Source organism: Galleria mellonella, unplaced genomic scaffold, assembly GCF_026898425.1.
Source record: "Galleria mellonella isolate WM207_F2 unplaced genomic scaffold, CSIRO_AGI_GalMel_v1 utg36, whole genome shotgun sequence".
In the NCBI taxonomy this organism is placed as follows: Eukaryota; Metazoa; Arthropoda; class Insecta; order Lepidoptera; family Pyralidae; genus Galleria; species Galleria mellonella.
In genome coordinates this window covers 3,207,407-3,229,154 of record NW_026442086.1, presented here as the reverse complement: position 1 = coordinate 3,229,154, position 21,748 = coordinate 3,207,407, and the positions used below count along the sequence as shown (strand labels likewise).

General features: G+C 30.7%; 3 protein-coding genes across 5 annotated transcripts; 2 read left to right on the top strand and 1 right to left on the bottom strand.

The window, feature by feature from the left end:
* The first annotated feature begins 1,529 nt into the window (after window positions 1-1,529).
* Window positions 1,530-7,629, top strand: LOC113520505 (U6 small nuclear RNA (adenine-(43)-N(6))-methyltransferase). 2 transcript variants are annotated; one of them, XM_031910144.2, is made up of 7 exons: window positions 1,530-1,689; window positions 3,075-3,191; window positions 3,266-3,406; window positions 4,134-4,269; window positions 4,698-4,814; window positions 5,183-5,343; window positions 6,079-7,629. In XM_031910144.2, exons 1-7 carry the CDS (start codon window positions 1,545-1,547, stop codon window positions 6,648-6,650), a joined length of 1,389 nt encoding a protein of 462 aa, XP_031766004.2. In that variant the 5' UTR covers window positions 1,530-1,544; the 3' UTR covers window positions 6,651-7,629. The 2 variants fall into 2 exon arrangements, with proteins under 2 accessions (XP_031766004.2, XP_026761653.1); XM_026905852.3 differs by having other exon boundaries at window positions 1,631-1,824; window positions 2,978-3,191.
* A 1,551-nt stretch (window positions 7,630-9,180) lies between these two features.
* LOC113520569 (high mobility group protein 20A) lies at window positions 9,181-16,059 on the top strand. The gene is made up of 7 exons (XM_026905939.3): window positions 9,181-9,657; window positions 10,033-10,192; window positions 11,581-11,723; window positions 14,200-14,321; window positions 14,783-14,905; window positions 15,181-15,340; window positions 15,885-16,059. The coding sequence occupies exons 1-7, from the start codon at window positions 9,408-9,410 to the stop codon at window positions 16,022-16,024; spliced, it is 1,098 nt and encodes a 365-aa protein (XP_026761740.1). The 5' UTR covers window positions 9,181-9,407; the 3' UTR covers window positions 16,025-16,059.
* LOC113520608 (histone RNA hairpin-binding protein) lies at window positions 16,052-21,536 on the bottom strand. 2 transcript variants are annotated; one of them, XM_026905992.3, is made up of 5 exons: window positions 21,189-21,535; window positions 20,834-20,924; window positions 19,435-19,534; window positions 18,804-18,926; window positions 16,052-17,855 (listed from the first exon to the last, which is right to left on the bottom strand). In XM_026905992.3, exons 2-5 carry the CDS (start codon window positions 20,889-20,891, stop codon window positions 17,690-17,692), a joined length of 447 nt encoding a protein of 148 aa, XP_026761793.1. In that variant the 5' UTR covers window positions 20,892-20,924; window positions 21,189-21,535; the 3' UTR covers window positions 16,052-17,689. The 2 variants fall into 2 exon arrangements, with proteins under 2 accessions (XP_026761793.1, XP_052753387.1); XM_052897427.1 differs by lacking the exon at window positions 20,834-20,924 and having other exon boundaries at window positions 21,189-21,536.
* Window positions 21,537-21,748: the final 212 nt, after the last annotated feature.

Below are 21,748 nucleotides of genomic sequence, written 5' to 3'. Positions count from 1 at the left end.
TAGTATATTTGCATTACAAAGGACTAGTGTTGTCTATTTACCACTAACAAACGCCAAATGTGACGGGATCTTAAAAAAGAGTTATAAAGGCTGATTTAAAATATTAGTGATAATTATAGTTTAATGTTATTATAAGAAATCAGAGTGACAAATAAAGGTAGTTAAGGAGTTATAGATCAAAGGGGCATAAAATGGATATAGGAAAATCCTAGATAACAGCAAATTCCTGTAAGAACCTGTTAACGCATCTGTATTAAAAAAGCTGGACAGTAGACAAGCTAAGGCATTAAGGAATAAATCTGGTGGCATAAAGTCTAACCCATTTAATGCGTTGCAAGTAGAATGTTGTAAACCTCTTCTATTCTTAAAATGTCAATATATGTCCGATAAATTTTTATTTCGTGTTTTACAGTTTTGGAACCATCCATTGATTCCCAAACTGCAACTGATTTGTGATCTTATTTTGTTTTCATTATATTGGTCTCATAAATTCCCACCTTATTTATTAAAGAATTTCAAATCATTTACGGCTATACAAGCCCTCACACATCGTTCAAACCATCTTCCCATATTCAGTTCGTCATATGAGTCTTTAAATCTTATATCTAATATTAATTTTGACATTAACATCGGAAAAAAATATCTTATCGTAAATATAATTTTTAATAAAGCTATGAACTTCAAATGGGTGTTCTTTAATAAAATTTATTGAGACGCATCTAAACAAAAAACCACTAATGACGACAACAACAAAATAAAACGCCAGCAAACACATTAATTTCTTAATTATTTACCTTCATCGTAACTAGCAATTGGTATAAATACATTTTAACTAAAATTTTATTTACTCCTTTCGTTACTACTGTTTTGATTATTAAATGTAATTATTCAATAGTTTTATTTATTTAAATCTGACAGGTGATCTATTTTATATTTTTCTTCCGATCTGTCCCACAGATGTCTTATTGGTCTTCGACCGTAGATAATCAAGATACACAACAATTACTATCCAAAATTGCTAATTTTTACTCAATTGAAATTGGCAATACTCTTGCTAATTGACAAAAAAATTGATATTTCAACAATCGGATCGACTCGGCTATGTTCGGGTCGACTTGTACATTAACGACTACTAATGAATGAAATTAGTAGTTGAATAATATTAGTTGTTAGACAACATTAGTATTCGATTGACATTAGTACTCGGATAAATAAAATTAATAATCAAACAATTTGAAAAGCATTTGAATAATCCGATTGATTTACTCAGTTGAATAATTAGTAGTCGGATTAATAAAGTTTCCCATCACTATTCTACAGACATAGTCTTTTTAATTTGTTTCTCTAAACTCTAATCTGTAAAATAAAGTATACGGAATAGATTTGGGATGTTATTTATAGTCTCTGTAATCTGTGATGTTATTTCCTTCGTCCTTTTTTTTAAATAACTTCTCATTGGAAATTTATAAAACAAGACATCCATACGTATACATTAAACAAAGACTTTTAAAACCTATAAGTATTTTGTGACTAATGAAGAAGATATGGCGGCTCCGCCTTATTATAACGCGGATATAGAAAATACATTACTGAAAATTAGGCTGTATGGCTCAGTACCTTTGCCTTTCCCTGAGTGGGGGGGGGGGGATAGATTAAATTACTACTACTACTTCTTTGTATTTATATTTTGTAAGTTTAAAATTAACAATTTATTTTAATATGGCCCTAAATAAATTCATGCACCCTCGTAATATATATAGAACCCCTCCAGATTTCGGAAAATTAGCGAAGTTATATCCGGAATTTAATAATATTTCGAAAATGGTAAATAGTTATTTTATGTTTTGTGTTTATTCAATAATATTATTTTCTATTTATGCTTTCATTAGTCATTTTATTTATAATTCAAGTACGTTATGAGACTATAGTAAATACTCACATAGTAGAATTTTCTGTCGCCTATATCAACTTATATAGAGATTGGAATACCCAGTTATATCAGTTTATCAAATTCTACAAATTTATATTTCACAATGTCATTATCATAATTTATAATTGTTTTTGAAATTATACATAATTGTTAGCAATCTTGGTATATCTGTCTATATGTATAAAATAAGGCAATTGTTATAAAAAAGCTTTTTGTTTTTATATATTATATTTTGTAATTGGCTATTACTCACGGTTATGTTCCCGTGATCAGTGTGTGTGTGAATTTGTCCTTCTCTGTTCGTTATAGGCTGTTAAGATATCAAGAGGTAACATACAAACACGAAATTGAGTTTATTTGTATATTACACTTAACCAACCCAAAATCTTGACACCTTACCAACCCAAAATTTTTCCACTGACATATTTTTGACTATTTATTTTTAAACAACCAATTTAAAAAAAAATATTAAATATAAAAAAATAGCCAGTCAAGTGCGAGTCGGACTCACGCAATGAAGGTCCCGTACAGAATCATCAAGTTAAAATTTTTATTTTGTGAATTAATTACAAATTTATGGTTTTCTGATTTTTTCCTTTACTTGTACTACATGACATTGCTTCTTACCAACTTTAATTATTCTTGTTTAACGAGAAGTACTTTATAGGTTTTAATTCCCTTTGCCAAAGTTAAAATATGCTATATAAATGGAACATAAATGGCTGTATCTTTAGATTGCGTTGATTTAGAAGCTTGATTTTTTCACTGTTCTAAGAGATTGCAGTCCTGAGTATATGATATTAATTTCAACTTGATACCTCCATGCATTCTTAAGAAAAATAGTCTTGATAGACAGGCAGACAACAAAGTGATCCCATAAGGGTTCTGTTTTTCCTTTGGTGGTATGGAACCCTATAAAAGCAGTTTATAGACAACAATTCCTTTCTAAATAATCTTTCTCTCTAAATACCTCATTAATGTCTTAATGTGAAAATAAGTAAATGATTGTCTTTTGACTGCAATTTTTTTAATGCAAATCAATTTCAGGATGTAACTGGTAAAGTGTCTATTGATTTCAAAGATCCTAATGCACTCAAAGTCTTGACAAAATGTTTACTCAAAAATGATTTTGATCTTGATGTAGATATACCCGAAGACAGATTAGTTCCCACACTGCCATTGAGATTAAACTATATATTATGGATTGAAGACCTTTTAAATGCAATAGAAAAGATTAATAACATATGGGGTTTAGATATTGGTAAGTTACTTATAAATTCTATTACTTGGCATTGAGATTTCAAATATATTTGTTTATGTTATTTCTAATTTCAGGAACAGGAGCCTGTGCTGTATATCCTTTATTAGCTGCTAGAAAAAATAAATGGCATATGATCGGCACTGAGACAGATGATATCAGTTTTCAAAAAGCTGAAGAGAATGTGAAAAGAAATCATTTGCAAGACTTAATTGAAGGTTTGCTTGTATCTTATTAATCTTACAGCATTGATTGTTCACTTGTTTCGTATTTTTTTTTATTATACTATGAAGGTGGCAAATAAGTATCTAATGGTAAACAGTTTTTTTTTTTTAAGAATCCCATACTATAGTCTATATGAAAAGTCTCAGCATCCCTGCTTATTCTACAGCCTCAGTGTTCACATGAGAAAAGTTCTCTGAAAGTGTACCATATGCTAGCATTTAAGTTCTAACATGTCACAATAAATTCCTTGTGTAATATTGTTACCTCATTGGAAAGTTATTACATAAATATCAATATGATGCCTATGGCCATTTTCTATCATCGTATGGCTCTCCATCGACAGGGAGTTTACCCTCATACTTTACAGCCTACATGGTCGCGTACAACGCGGTTTCAGGTGTGTTTTTCCCACAAACACTCAGGTTATGGAATGAGGTCCCTGCTGAGGTTTTCCTAAGAGACTACAGCATGGGGTTCTTCAAAACCCCCCAGGAAAGAGGTTTCTTCAGGGTTGGCAACGCGCGCGTAATACCTCTGGTATTGCAGGCGGTAGGATACGGTAATGGCTTACCATCAGTTAGGATGTCAAGCACACTCTATTGTTATTATTTGCAAAAAAATCTGCATATAGTCCTTGATTAATTACAGATATAGTAGGAAAAAATGTTATTAAGTCCTTTGTACACATATGTCTATTGATTCAACACAATTTATTTTTAGTGAGAAAAAATTTAACGTCTTCTGTCATCGAACAATTATTTGAGGATGAATTCAAGCAAGTATTTGACTTTAGCATGTGCAATCCACCTTTCTATAGTAGTGTTCAAGAACTGTGCGAATCTCGAAGTCCTGCCAGGTAATTTGTATGATTTGAAAATAATCTGATATTTTATATAATCCTCAACTGCAGTTTCATACTCAATATTTAAAATAATAAATAAATAAATTTTTATTATTTATTTATTAAAACTGAATGTGACTTGTCTCTATAATTGCACATGATCATAGGTATGTGTTTTTTTTCTTTAATCAATGATGATGGAATTGTATATTGATATCATAGGCTAGGTGCCTATGATATTAATATATGCTGGTGGGGTACCAGTGAGTGATGGTAGGTGACGATGATTGTTAATCACATTGGTTTCCAGGGAAAATCATGTGGATGTTGATCTGATAGAGTATATTGCTAGTAATGGAGTAGTTAGACTTAGTAAAGTAGTTAGATTACTAATAATTCTTTGCTTCCTCAAAGTAGATACTTTACACTATATTTCTTTGCAGACTTCCACCTAAAAATGGATTCACAGGATCTCCTCAAGAGCTTATTACTGAAGGTGGAGAATTACAATTTTGCAGAAAATATTTAAAAGAAAGTAAAATTTACAAAGATAAAGTACTGTAAGTGTTACATATTATATTATTTTTATTTTCTAGTAATAAATAACATTTGCCTATAGGAATATTGGTAATCAAAAAAATACTGTAGCAAGGGGTAATGAATTGATTGTATTTCTAGAAAATCTTTTTGTTCCAAAAAGAACATTTTGTTTTTGGTATGTATATATATGTATAGATCAGCAAGTTTATTTGTCTTTGTTGATACAGCATATAATAAGTATTGGCTGCAAGTTTTACTGTGAAAATAAACCACAGCTTTGGAATGCCCCAGATTTTGCAAATTTTAATATTGTTTTGCAATTGATACATACCTTGTTTTTTTATGGCAAAATGCACTTGCACACTGAGAAATTTCCTTAACATTTCAGTATTTATACGACAATGGTTGGTCACAAATACAATTTGAAGGAATTACTACAGGATCTCAAATTGGAAGGCATAACACATACGTACACAGAGTTCTGCCAAGGGCGTGTGACACGATGGGGGTTAGCTTGGACTTATCAAGATTTTGATATCTTTCAATTAGGTAAGATTTTCATCATCATATTAGCCGTTAACTGCCTCTGCCACAGAAACCTAGGCCTCCCCCATAAGGCTGTTTAGGCAGTAGTTGCCATACTTCGCAGGTGGCTTGACAACCGTAATTAGATTTTTAAATAAATGCTGCTGCCGATCCGTCGACCATTAAGTTCACTTAGTCATTTCTTATGACGCTCACAGGAAAGGAAGCGTAGGTTAAATTTATAACTGTATTATTTTCAAATTACCTATACCAAAAGCTTCAAAAATATAGTAAAAATGTTTCTTTAGTGTCGGCAATGCGCGCGTAATGTACCTGGGGTTGCATGTGTGCAGGCGTTTACAGTACGATAACTGCATGCGGTCCTCCTAGAACCCATTATAGCTAATTTCTAGTGAATGTGTCACACCACATCATACATATTTATAGCAATATTCAGAGGATAGTTATAGTCGTATGTCATCATAATATATACCTATACTTACACTCCCCTCTATCTCCCTCCGAAACCTCCTTAGAGGAACCTCCTTACCATATACCAGATTTAAAATAGACTTTCAGGGATAAAACTATGAAAACCACATTTGGCGTAATAGTTTTTACATGATGCTGAAACCAACATACAAACAAAGTTTCTACAAATTAATGGTTTGGCATTTATTGTTCTTATTAATACTTCCCATATATAGTCTAATTACAGTTTATTACATATATTCATCGCAATAAAATTTGTATTTTTAGTGCCACCAAGAGACCAGCCGCGTAAGAAGCACGCGCCTATTGTGTACTTATTACCTCAAATACCTAACATCCCTTACAATGTGGATAATGTAATAAATAAATTGATAATTATTTTAAATACCTTAAACATATATCACAAGGTACTTAATAAAAGGGGTAATAATATAATATTGGATGTAACTGCGACAACAAATACCTGGTCAAACCAAAGGCGGAAAAGAAGACTTATGAAAAAATTAGAAACAAATGACTGCAAAAAGACAAAAATAGATCATACAGAATATACAACATCTAGTACAGAAGACAGTAATAGTAATGAAACTCTTAATGAAACGAATCATTTTGAAAAATCAATCCATGCCACTCTTAAAGACGAAGATAACGACTTGAAACCTCATACATCATCTAATGATAAAGAAACTGTTCCAGTCATAGAACCAATAGTACACGCAATATTAAAAGTATTAAAAAAAGAAAATGATATACTCATGGAAATGGAATATTTAGATGGAAGCGCAGGAAAGGAGGGTCTACATCAAATAGTACAATATATAAAAAATAACTGGAAATAATTTTGATTGTTTTATTCTTGAATGTTAATAAATTTTACTATAAATGTGAAATTTATTACAATTATATGTGAATAACCAAATTCTAAAGGAAAGAGCTCTCTTTTTTTGATATCCGCCTACACTATCAGTTAAACAAGTGAAGTACAAGTGACTGAGTTCTATCCTCACAACAGTAACAAATAAGTAAGATGATGAAATATTGCTATTTTGGTTTATTTTCTTTTTTCAATTTTGTAGTCATTTTTACTTTAGGTAGGTATAGTTAATGATAAAAAAGATTGTAATATTTATTTTTATGTTACAAGAGAAGGCAACATTAATAGTCTATGAAAGTTTGAGTTGTTCCGTTCGATTATGGTTGATATTGCAGAGCAAGTAATCACGTTGATATAACAAAAGTTTATTTCATAAGTGGCACCTCTATGGACAAAATTAAGTAATTGCTCAATTAATGGATATACTTAATGTAATAATAACTACAAAGTTTGTTGATTAAAGTATTAAATTGTTAGTTTGTTGAATAAAGAATCTATCGCATCATTTAATTTGTAAGTTACTGCATTGAGGATCGAACTCGATGTAATCCAACTGAGCGTAATGTTATGAGGTCGATTATAATGAGTTTTCATACAAATACAATACAATACAATAACTGGCTATTCATAAATATCCGGATAATCAAGTTATTAAAATTTTATTCATTGTTAATCATTCCTCATTGACTCATCGCCAGCACAGTATAGAACACGCCAAAGATAAGACACTAGGAAATATGCAAGGATAAGAGACAGAAGCAAGCGATGCTTGTGTGTGTGTAGGTCACTTCTCGCTAGTCATATACACGTCGCATTGGAATAATCTGGTTGATGATGGCTCGATCAGTGCCACAAACCGAAGGATTTAGGATTTACATCTGTTTGATCTAAATTTTCTAAACAACTATACAACTTGGACAAATAATAAAAAAAATTACAAACAAGTCTTTTCTTAATTATCCTAAACTTGACTAGGTTATTTGATAATAATACATATTAAAATATATTTATTTTAAAAAATAGTCCAGTTATAAATTCAGTTACAAAAAAAAATGCATTTTTGTTTTTATTTATTTATTTTTTATCCAAAGCACAAAATACATATGTAATTGGAATTATGAAGTAATGTAATATTACTGAAATTTATACCTACAACCAATTTGTACAAATTTATTAGTCTCAGCAAAAAATAAATATTCCATTCTAAATGGCCACTTTTGGTTTTTATACAGGCTTAAGAGAAATAGGTTTATAAAAAAAAAATGCTTAATACTGTAGTTCTCTTTTATCACGTCTTCATCAGTCGGAAATAGACTATGTCAGAATTATAAAAATAAGTTTTATAGTGTAAATACTTCTTGGTAGTTGTTTTTATTGTACCTGTCTGTTACTGAAATGACACCTTAATAAAATTGTCTTGCTACTAAAAACATCACTCGATTCCTATTATTTTTTTCCTCTTTTTTTTACAACACGGGGCAAACGAGCATGCGGCTCACCTGATGGTAAGTGACTACCGTCGCCCATGATCACCCACAACACCAGCGGCAGGTGTGCTGCCGGCCTTTTAAAAAGGATTATACTCTGATATTTAGCGCAAACTCTATATATAAAAATAAGAATATAGAAAATCAGTGTAAAAAAAAATATAAAAGACGGATTATGATGGTCAGTAACATAAAAAGCGTATTATAATGGCCAGTAATACGCCACAAGGTCTTTAATCTATCTAGCCACGAATGTATATCCATATCCATTGGAATCTTGCGTAAATCCTTACGCCAGATTCCAAGGGAAATTTCGCCACTGCTTGCTCCAAAGACTTTTTAAGAGACTCAATGTTAGCGTATCGTTTAGAGAAAGCCATGCCTTCTAAATTTGACCATAACTTGAAATCACTATCAAGATTTTTACAATGATTTTATATAAAATGCATCTTTTTAAAAAAAAATAACTGGTTAAATTAAAAAAATATTTTTATAAGAAATTAGCTATTTTTCGCAGCTTCGCCTACATGAACTGGTATATTGAGTATGAGCATGAATGTATTAAATTGGGGTATAATTTTATTCAAATCCGTATATCAGTTAAAGTATATAGAATAGTATATCTACGTTATACTAAATATATGTATACTTATAAATATATGTATGTATACTTACTATAACGTAGATATATATACTATTATGTAATTATAATTAGAAAAAAAAAATTATCTGGCAATCGTGCTTAAATGTTAAAATTTATAAATAAATTTTTTTTTTCTTATTTTTAGTATACATTTTAAATTTGCAAAATTTTGGAATAAAGAAATAAAGCGAGTGTATATAAATTTACCAAATTGTTTTTACCATATTTTAATATTTTTAAATGAAGACTATACATAGTCAGCATTAAGAATGCCTTTTATTCCATCGGTCATGTCGTTATAAAATCGTATGAATATGCAAAAAAAACTATAAAATTTTGGGTAGAAATTAAAAATCACATCTGGCAATGCTGCCAGCGTCTTGATTGTTTTTGCAACTCAAGTCAAGTACTTGTATCCATTATCATGAATAAATTTAAAAAAACTTATTTTTTGTAGATAAATTTTGTTGTAATTAATTTTTTTCATATGTTACTGATTCTAACAAGATAATTTAGTAGTATAAATTTATTATAGTGGTTTAAATGCTATATAAATTACTATAATTAAAGAATTCCGACAGTGATAGACAAAATGGAATCGGAATCGAATCAATCTGAGCAACAACCAGAATCTCAGCAATTGGAGGATGCTGCAGCGATAAATAAGTCAGTACAAGATATCTCTTTAGCTAACCCGCCTTTAGCTACCACAACTATCGAGACTAGTACTATGGTGATACCAGGAGCTGTGAAAGAACTTCATAAACCGTGCCCAAGGAAACCTAAAAAACGAAAACCCAAAGTGCCCCGTGATGTTACAGCACCTAGACAGCCGTTAACAGGTGAATACATTTGTATGATTTTTTGCATATTGCTAGTATATTATATTTTATTCTATTATTTAGTTGAACTATTTTTTGACAATATTTCTGGTATTTTCTCAAGAATCCTCAATTCTTCTTATAGGGTTTACTCCTATTGATCAATTTTGTTTAAATTTTAGTTTAATAATGGTTGTAGTTGTGTTTTGTTTACAGAACAAAAAAATTTTTGTGTTGTAGCAAAATATGTTTACAATATAAGGTGTGTATAAAACAAGTTGATGTAATATTAACCCTCCCTTCACAATTGAAGTAACTTTTTTGTAGAGCAATATATACTTGTAACATACTTTTTATTCCATTTTATTAAGAGTATGATTGTATGTATTATTTCAGGATATGTGAGATACTTAAATGAACGCCGTGATCAGTTACGTGCTGAGCAACCTGACTTAGGGTTTGCAGAGTTAACTCGACAGCTAGCCAGTGAATGGAGCAAACTTCCAGCTGAAGAAAAACAACAATATTTAGATGCTGCTGACCAAGACAAAGAAAGGTTTGTTTCTTTGTGATTAAGAATTTAACATTTGGTATAGTGTCCAAAGTATAAATATTTGTGTGGCTTGCAGTGTGTTATTTGACCTATCACAAACATGAAAATTTTCTTTTATAAAATTATTTTAGAAGAAATTTATTACTTTTTATTCTAAAAATTTAAGTATTTATTTCTGAGGCCCCTGATCTATTTTGTGTTGATAGTCGATATTACTTATTTCTTCAATGTTTATATACAAGTAATGCTAATTCAATCCTCTTAAGTGTTAATTGTATACTATAAACATAAGCAACACCATGAAGAGCACAGAATACACTGCAATACCCATAGTATTTCTAACATGTTGTAAATATATCTAGGAATGGCAATAGTTCTTTTTGGGTATAGTCCTAAATTTCATATCAGAATGTTCACTTATGCATTCATTTATAATCTCTGAAACAGTCATCTGACTTTTTTCTCCAACTTGAGACAGAATAGTATTTATCCTAATGAGAAAAATGGATTTGGTTGTTCACACCCGTGATTATATGGGGTTAAACAATTATTGCCAGATCTTCAATTTGGACATGCAAAAATCAGGGTTAGTTTTGAAAAATAGTTCAACCATAATCATATCTATTCTAGGGAGCTTTCTACTATCATCTTTAATCAATTTGAACTCCATTGTACTTTATATGATCATTTAAAATAATTTTTCACTTTTTGTCACTAAAAGATAAGAATATTAATACTATATTATATATATATATATATATATATATATATATATATATATATATATATATATATATATATATATATATATATATATATATATATATATATATATATATATATATATATATATATATTATATAATGAGGAAACATACTGATGAATCATACAAAATTTCCAGTGACATTCACTGTAAACAAGCAGGTGACGGCACTCCAGATTCAGCCAATCCTGTGTTTTTGATCATGTGGTCAAACATAAATTTTCCATTATTTTATTAATGATTTTTTATAAAATCCATACTTATTTTAAAATTATGTGGTGGCTACATTGGTTTAAAAAATATTTACTCTTAAATTAACAATAGTTTGATCTATATTTTCATTGAAGTTAAATACTCTATTAATATTATAAATGTCAAAGTTTGGGAATTTTGAAAGTTATATCATCATACTTATGCGCTGAACAGATTTGAAAGAGATTTTGTACACATATGTCTTTAATTTATTCAAAATATTTTATAATTGTAATGCACACAAGCAAAGCAGTCTGTTATCTATGCAACTACCATATAAACTCCCACTAGATAATTATTTTATTGAATTTGATATTATTCTCTTCCCTTATTATTTATGAATTAACTTTTTTGTAAAGTTAATATTTTTTTAAAGGTACATCCGTGAATGGGCAGAATACAAGAAAACTGATGCATACAAAGAATTTAGACGACAACAAATGGAACAGAAAGAGTCAAGCAGTTTATCTAAGAAAACTAAACATAATTCAGCACAAGATACTACAGTAGCTACTCCAAGTAAATTATTATTAAAATTATCATTTACAAAATTATAAATATGAGGTCTGTCCGGAAAGTTCGTATAAAAGTGTTCTGGAATGCGAGAAAGAGGAGTGGGGAGGCCAGGTAAGCGCAGGACCCCTTCCTTATGTCCCTAACAATGCTTCAGTTCTGGTCTGACCGCCGTGCGGTGCGAACTGGCTTGTCACGCCATCTGTGAAGTTACCTCTTAACGAAACCCCGTCGGCATGGAGCCCGCTTCCGTTGAAGAGCAGCGCGTCGTAATCAAGTTTCTCTCGAAACTCGGCAAGAATGGCCGTGAAATTTTTGCCGATCTCAGAACAGTTTATGGGGATGATGCTGTGAAGGAACCAACCGTCCACAAGTGGCTAAAAAGATTCAGAGAGGGCCGAGACAATGTTGATTGTTTTTTTCGATGTTCGGGGGATTGTCCATCAAGAATTCGTCCCTCCAGGCCAGACAGTTGATGGAAAATTCTACGTCGATGTGCTCAGACGCCTCAAAGCTCGTGTGGCACGAGTTCGTCCAGAATTGGCGCGAGAGGGGCGTTGGATTCTTCACCACGACAATGCCCCTGCCCACACCTCTCTTGTTGTCCGTGAGTTTTTGAGTAAAAATTCCATTACGGTGACCGAACACCCCCCTATTCGCCGGATTTGGCCCCGTGTGACTTCTTCTTGTTCCCAAAAACCAAATTGGTACTTCGGGGGCGGCATTTGGGGGACATAAATGAGATAAAAAAAGCTACGACGGGGCAGCTGAGAAACCTACAACCAGAGGACTTTCAAGGAGCCTTCTCACAGTGGAAACGGCGTTGGCACAAGTGCATTATGTCACAGGGGGAGTACTTTGAAGGGGATAAAATTGATTTACCTGAATAATTGTAAAATAAAATTTTTAAAAAACTTTTATACGTACTTTCCGGACAAACCTCGTATATTCAGTTTATCACAAACAGCCTAGATTCTGTAAACATTTATTGAACACAAAAAAAGCTATCATAAATGGATTATTTATCTGAAAAATATAGGTATATAGGTATAGTCAGTTAAAAGATATATATATATATATATATATATATATATATATATATATAAATATATATATATATAATATATATATATTCCACGATTCATCACCTGTATCGATGTCGTAAACACGCCGAGACAAGCCTGCATTCATGGCAGATTCATGGAAGATGCACGTGTAGAATCTCGTGAAGGCTACCTGATCCAGTATATGCTGAATCTCTTGATATGTAACTCATCTATTGTCTTGGATCAAATTTTTCACTGCTAGCAAATTTTCTTCCGTAACAGCCGTCAAACTTCTTTCTTCATCCCCTAAAGTTAGTCGACCGCGTTTAAATTCATTATAGTTGATAAATACACGGTTGCCTTAGAAGCGTCTTCATCCATGAATACCATTTGAAGTCTATCGTACGATTCGTCCGGTTTCAGGCGACATTTAAAATCGTAAAAAATCATAGCGCGCAAATGTTCTCTACACAAATCCATTTTTCATTAGGACACGGTAATTTTAATTAGCTTGAAAAAAATGTGGAGGGAAGTTTTGAATTTAGAACGTACTTATTTTTACTTACAAGTAATCATATTTTTAAATAAATTATAACTGGCCAGTCTCTTTCTGAGTGACCTGGTATATATAATATATATAAAACATAGTATACTGTTTATGAGTATACTGAGGACCAAGATGTTATGTCTTTGTACCTTGTAATTTCATTGCCATATTCCACCCTTCAATTGGAAACACATTCATAAACTACTACTTCATAGCAGAAACATAAATGGACACAGGTACTTAGATGATGTTTGTATAAAATCTCCTTCTTGTAAATATATTTATGAATGTAGGCATATAATTTGCAAAAGACAATCTTAATTATTATTTGGCAATTGTACTTTTTAGGGACTCATGGATAGAGTAGGTGCTTAATTCACTTTATTTTTTGGTAAGCATGTTATAGAATATTTTGAGCAATTCAGAACCAATATTGGTATTATTTAAAATCAATAGGGTCAGTTTATCTCAAATTGGGTCATTATAAAAAGTCATTGTCTTTTTTCTAGAGTAAAATAATACTTGGAGGCCCATAAAATGTTATAAAAAGATTTATATAATAGTATATCATGACTACAGGTCTGATTGTATACAAAGATAGTAGCAATATGGCCCATGAATGTGATTAACCAAAAAGAGAATGTACTCCGTCATAAGCATTTCATGGAGATGCTATGTTCATTTACAAAAACATTAAATAATAGAATTTAATAATGAATTATAAATCTTTGATTTTATGTTTAAAGAGTGATTTACATGATAAATATACTTAAACACTTGACAAGTCCTGTTAAATTAAGTATTGTAAAAATTTCTAAAAGCCGCTACTGTATAATTATATGAAATTCTATGATGAAGATGACATCTTTTAATGTAAAATTATTTTCAGGCGTCCAACCATCGACTGAACAAAGTGTCGCTCCCGTCAATGGCTCTGCTATGGCTGTGACCCCACAGATACAACGTCAACAAACTCCACCTAGACCTAGGCCTTGCATAACGCCAGCTTCTGTAAGTTAATGAGATGAATATATTTGATTGTTTCTATTTACTTGAATATTTATTAGTATTGAAACCTAGTTTTTACACACACATATTAATAGACTGTGATAAAAAAAAAACCTGTCTTTTTCCATCTAATTTCATCCTTTTTATGTTAAATTTAGTAACAGGATGCAGTCAGATTGTTAGCTCATTTGAAACCCCTGATGTATTTTTACGGCTCTAATTATTTTCACTCAATAAAGTAAAAAAATACCAAAAAAAAAAAAACATTTTTATACAAGTAGTTATTTTTCTTTAATAAGTTTAATTTGTGGTTTTATCTGAAATAAGTTAACTATACAATAGTTATTATATCTTTTAGAGAAAACAATAAAAAGTATATTACTTGATCCAAGTTACTCTTACAGCTCTTACATGTATTCTTTCCTGATGTGCTGCATAATTTGCATTTGTTGTATTATTTTCAGGAAGACTTTGCTGGTGGGGATACTGACATTCCCATATTCACAGACCAGTTTTTGCAACATAATAAGCTAAGAGAATCTGAATTAAGACAGTTAAGAAAAGCCAATTCTGATTATGAGCAACAGGTATGTCAGTAACTATTTTTGTTATAACTAATGAACATCAATCCTTTAATTCTCAGATGTCATTATCTAAATAGACTTAATGTATTGTTTTGAAAATATTCAATTGATCAAAAAGATTATTTCTAAAGTATCTTTATAAGAGTTTTAAATATATTTCAACACATAGAAAACTATTTTGGATATGTTTTCATTGTTCCTGTCAAAAATATTTTTGTAACTTTGTGGATTTATAAAATGTCAATAATGCGCTTAATCTTGAATCCTTCATTGTTTAGAATGCAATTCTGCAAAGGCATGCAGAAGAAGTGAGTGGAGCGACAACAAGACTTCGAGCTGAAACGGCGGCTGCAGTTGAGCGGACCGCTGCTTTACTAGCACACAGACGAGCACTGGTTGCAGTTTTAGTTCAGGGACTTCAATCTCTCGCTTTACCAGGTTTTGCATATAATAAAACTGCCTTACAATTACAACAATACAAATATGCATATTTGATCACACAATAAAATATTTAAAAGGATAAGCTAGATGTAAATTGTATGTCCATGTAAATAAAATTTGATTGACTATAATTCCAAATAGTATGGTTGTGGTGAAATTAATCCATATATCGGCGCATATATTTGATTCCAAAATAGCGGGCTATGAATCTAAACAATTTTTACAATATTTTGTTACTAAGTCGGAGTAAATCCTATAAAATTGAACAGTTAAAGAAAAAAAGCAATGAATATATAGATTAATATAAGGAAATTGAGATTAACCCAATTTTCGCAATCCTCGCGATTACATAAGGATTATGTAAGATATAATAAGGCTCATTATAAGATACACTCTTAATTATATCTGTAGTTATAATTCTGTTTCGGTAGAAAGTGTGTAATCCTTGGAATCTGCAGGTTAAACATTTCCAAAAGAACTGAACTAGAATGTTTCAATGATTATCTCAATCAAATAATAATTGTGCTCATTTGTTTCCTAGGAGGCCCGCCTGGAGCGACAGAAGCTAATATCGATGAATATATGGAAAAGTTGCAATTACTGGCAGCAGAGAATAAAACTAATACAATAGTTAAGCAAGCTCGTGACATACTTACTAGAATTGAATTGCCTATTAATTAGAAGTGTAAAAGTGAAATAAACACGATATTCTTGAATCATTGTATTTATTTATACTTTCAATCATATAAGATATTAAATTACACTCGTTAGGTTACAAAACTACTTATATGTACTACTTTCATTTCCATATACCAGCCGTGTATTCTAAAAACCTTTAGAACGGTCAAGTTACGCAATTTTTATCATGAAATTATAATTATAAACAAGTAAATATTATTCAGTAGACTACAAGTACTATAATCAGAGATGGTGTAGTGACTTCTGCACATTCATTGGTGTAATCATAACATTACATAGATTTAGTATAACGTACTAAATAACACCAACAAACAACTAGTCTGGCCTGGTTAGGCCTGTTATGGTGAAGTAAAAGATGAAATAAAAAATCCATACGAAAATTGAATGCTAAAATACAGGACCGTAGCTAGACTTTTTGGTAGGACAGAGGCCATAAGTGACTTCAAAAAACCGAATCTGTCTAATTTTCTTGGGGCTTTCATTTTAAGGTAGAGCATTGCCCATTCTCCCCCCCCCCCCCCTACCACCAAGAGCCATGATAAAATACCATTAGGCTTAAAATAAAGCAACTGTTACAGGTCTCGTTGGAGATAAATTTAGGGTGAATTGGGCAAATATGCAGAAAGCTCTTTTCTATGTGTTTAGGGCAGTCATTCTAAACGAAGCCTTATTATTTTTACGATAAAAAGATGTATCCTATTTTGTTAATTAGGGTATAGGACATATTTTGAAGGAAAAAGTACAATCAATAAAGTAACCCTCTGCCAACCGTATAGGACAATATCATCCGCGTTAAGTTTGGTCTTGATGCATATCTTTGTAAGAAAGAAAGGACGGAGCCTCGAAACCTGTAAAAAAAAACTTACATACGCGCGTATCTCATAGGTAAACTTTTGAAAGGCGCTTATATGAAAAATAAATCTCCAAAGCATTTCGTATTAAAACTAATTTATATCCAAGATATCGATTTTTTAGTGAAATCTTAGAAATAACGGTTTATGTAGAGATTACAAAATTTTATTTCACCAGGAGGTAAAGTATTCATGTCAAAAAAAAGATCATGTAAGTAGTATATGCTGTTATAGGAAATCACCAGCTCATTTTCAGTGTAGACTGTAATTATTTGTCAATAAATATATATAAAATTTTATATATCTAAATGTTATAAAGTTAATTAGAGACGATTTACTCTTATTTTGTGTGTAGAGTAAAATCCACGCGTACTAAGTCGTGAGCAAAAGTTAAACAATAAAACAATATTTCCAAAAGTTTAAAGTGTTATTGTGGATATATTTTAAGACGAAGAAAAATATATTTTATTAAGTGACATTTAATAAAATAAAAGGTTCAAAATTCGCTATAAATGACGGATACGGATACAGATCTTTTTTCTTTCTCGGATAATCACGATATCTGATATGGATATCTGGCACATCACTAATGCTTACCTATTTCGCTACATATTTTGAATCCATGGTTATTTACTGAAAAGTATATCATTACTAAAATACATCACCCATATTAAAACATGATTTTTGTATGAGGAAAAATATAGTAAGTATATGGGATTACAATAGATTTCCATCGTAGCTTCTGGAATAATTGCCTTATAATTCAGTCTTAACAAAGTACATTCACAATAACAGTTTATTTGGAGCTATCTTCATCAGAATCTGGTTCTGTGCTATTTGTTGCAGTGGTATCATATTCATGTAATTTAATCCTCCACATTTTTATTAATGTGTCCCATGACCTCCGACTGTATTTTGTAAATTTATCTGGCGTTTTTGGGTGATCTTTAGTTCGCTGATCACTGAAATAATAAAATAAAGGATATATTTAAAAAAAAAAATCCACATATATATATAAAGAATTTTAAAAAGAGGAATGTTCAAAAAAATGATTATGTATTTGTATATAGGTTGCCTCAGAAGTCGACATCACGTCAGAATCGGGTAACAGGCTAAGTCATAACAGTTATCAAAAAATATAAAAAAAAATTAAGGTACATATTTTAAAAATTATAGACATTAAAAAATCGACAACCTGTGATAGCTATTTATTCCTGTTACTATTAGTTTTTATGATTATTTTTATTTATGTAATCTCGAATACTTATTTAAAGTCATCTACTCCACTTTGGAAGTATATGTCACTTTTTGCTCAATAAAAGATACAAAACTAATACTTAACCTAGTTTCATATATGATTTTCATAAAAAAATCTGAAAAAGAATGTATTAGGCGATTTTGGCAAGTAATTTTAAAATTGGAGCATTTAATAAAGATTCTAAAATGGTATGCCACTTGCTAATTATTATTTCTTAAATTGCAGATATTTTCTTCTTCTCCAATAAAATCCAGTATTGAACACATTTTCTTATTTACTTAAAAATTATTCTAATGTGTCAAAAGAGACAAGAGAGAATTTAGAAAGTACAGAGTTAATTTAAAAATTATCAGCGATATAAATAGTGATACTGATATGATAAAGACAAAGAGTCATTTTACAAAGTGTGAGCAAGATACATAGTGCCCCTAGTTATTTGCTATTGTACACAAAATACTAATTAGTATGTTACACTTATATTAGATTTTTTTTTTTACATTTTACTGATAACTATTATGACTAGGCTTGTTACTCGATTCTGACTTGACATCGACTTCTGAGACACCTGGATGTCTTTACCCATTGACCTATTTTAATTGTATTTAATATCCAAATAATTTTATGTCAATAAGATATTGATCAATTGACTTACATAGGCACTTGTTGTATATAATTGTAATATCCAACTGTATTTTTCCCATAATCAATTTGCTTTTGACGCCTTTGAAGTACAGTCGTGTCTGTTTCTAGCTCTAATAGCTTTTTTTGAGGTTTTCTGAAAAAAATACAGTTTATTTAGTTATTTCAGTAAAACACAAGTGTGGTTAGTTAATATAGTTCAAATTACTGGTTCTTTAGAAAGGACTTCTGATCATGATCCATGCTTATATGCACCAAAGGGAGACTTTGTACAAAAGTCGACTGCTTGGGTACCTCTATCCCATTTGTGTTTCTACCGTAAAGCAGTTGTGTTTGCATAGCTGTGTTTCGGTTTAAAGGGTGGGATATGGTGTGAATTTACAGGGTACAGAAAAACTACATCTGAGTCCTCAGGAATGGCAACACATGGGGGGTATCATGTTATGTCTATGGTACTGCTCATGTCTATAGGTGACGGTTACCACTTTTCATTAGGTGGGCCGTCAGCTTGTTTGTCATTCTAAGTTGTAAAAAAAAATGCAGTTAAAATATAAATAACAAATTACAAACTGATATGCTTACATAGATCCCTAGTGACTAGGCAATAATATGAGAAATTCATAATATGATGTCACATATTTTACCGTGTATCTGAAGATTCACTGTTATTGTTTGGTCGAGCTCTTTTGCGACTATTATAATTTTCTCTATCTATTTTCATTTTCCCCTTCACTGCTCTTCGTACTGAAAAATTTTTTTTGTGATTTATAACATAAAACAAGAACTTCGCAAGTAGTAGCTATCTATTTTATTAACAACTTAAAGATGTTACATATGAATAGACAATATACAATTTAACCTGTAGATACTGTATGAAATTGATTTTTAAACTTTATTTATTACTAAGTATTACTAATAAATTTCAATTGCACTAAGACTCATAGTTGTACTCATAATTACCTACAAATGTTTGTAGTGATGTAGGGGATTGAGCCTGCAACCATGAAGTGTCACAGTGTTAAACCACAACACATCAAGTTTATCAGTTATTTAAAGCATGAATTTTACACTTCTATAATCTTGTTGTCTATATAATATATATGTAATCCCCCCTATATTGGGCTTCTCCCAATTGATTGGATTGTTAGTAATGGGGATTAGTAGTCCCATTACTAGCAATATACCCTGTCGGGTCAACCTACTTGTGGTTCCCCCTGAAAACCATTGTGATTGATTTATTGTTAAATTCATCACAGGTGGGCTAACTGACATGCTTCATCCTCACTTATCATTCTGGCCAGTGTATACCGATAGCGCAAGGTTACTATTCCATTATCATCCATTAAACAAAAAAAAATCCCCCCTATAACATGGTACTCTTATAAGCCTTTTCATATTGTGCCAATTCCTCCTATAACATGGGTATTTCCCCGTATAATGTGGGGATTGAATAAATTCCATGTGGTCCCACCTGAAAACTATCATTTACCATTAACACAGGCGGAGCTGCCATTCCATTATCATCCATTAAAAAAACATTCACTATTAAGATCCCTTAGTAACCTTTTATTACTCCCATGAGAAAGAAAGAGGTGGCTCTTTCTATGCTGGCTATCCACATGGCAGGATGTGCATATATATATTGAATAAATGTTATTACAACATATTTGAACTTATAAAATTTGGTCTACAGTAGAATTTTTTTGCAAAAAGGTTTTTAAGTTTTTTGTTCAGCAAAGAAAAATGGCAACTCCAATCATACACTATTCAGTGAAAATGAAATGTAATCAAGATAAGTGTTAATAAAATTATAGAAATGTAATAGTAAAATGAGATGGTTTCAAGCTAAAACCCCTAAATAAAAAAATATTCTAAGTTTACAATTCGTAAAATAATTAAAAATAAAATGTAATATAACATTGTTATTAAAAACAGTTACAAACTAATTGACAACTATCTTCTTTCAGAAGTGTTACAAAAAAATTGAATTCTTAAATAATGTGTATATATATATATATTTCAATTTCAAAATTATATGTATACCATTCTTAGATTCTTCAGTCTCTTCACCAAAGCCTTGATTATTATTATTACTGTTCATTCTCTAAATAATATCAATTATAAGTGGAAAAATCTGAAAAAAATATAATAAAGTCACATACTAAACTAAATATAACAAAAAAATCGTTGTGAATTATTACAGCAATTATTAAACTAATATTACTGATCAATGATGATGATTGATGATTTGTGAACCTAGTGAATATTTAGGTACATAGTAGGTTTAGTACACCAAAGTGTACTAATACAAATACTATGATTGTGAAGGCATTGATGGTTGTTTATTACTTTACATAAATGGGAGAAAGGCAAGACGACGATAGGAAAGTGCACTTACATCTTTAAAGTTCTGGATAGGTGATTGTTTTCTTGAAGGACTTCCCTGGGAAATACTATTACTTCTATATATGGATGATAAATGAATAGACAATGAACATTTATGGGGCACAATGTGATAATCTGAGTGTAAATTAAACAAACGCTAACTTCCACAAAAAAATGCACTTTATTAAAATTGTTATATCAAAACGTGTATTTTGTCATATATGAAATGCAATGCCCTATTTGTAAATAATGTAAATATGAAAAATAATAAAATTAAAAAGATAAATAATGAAGTTTATCTAAAACACAAGATGGTAAAGAAGAAAAATATCTTTGGATTGGGCGCGAAAATGTCATTTCCTTTTGTCATAACATTTGTCAATTTTGTCATTGTCAATTTTTTTTTATTTTGGCATAGATGTTACTTAGCATGCCGCTAGAAAAGTTATTAAAAGGAATTATAAAAATGTTGGTATTAGTAATCATGAAATTACAAAAAAGTCCTAATAAATATAAAGATATTGTGCAATTTTTGCAAATGTTTTTATTACAAATTAGGTATTACCCTTTTAG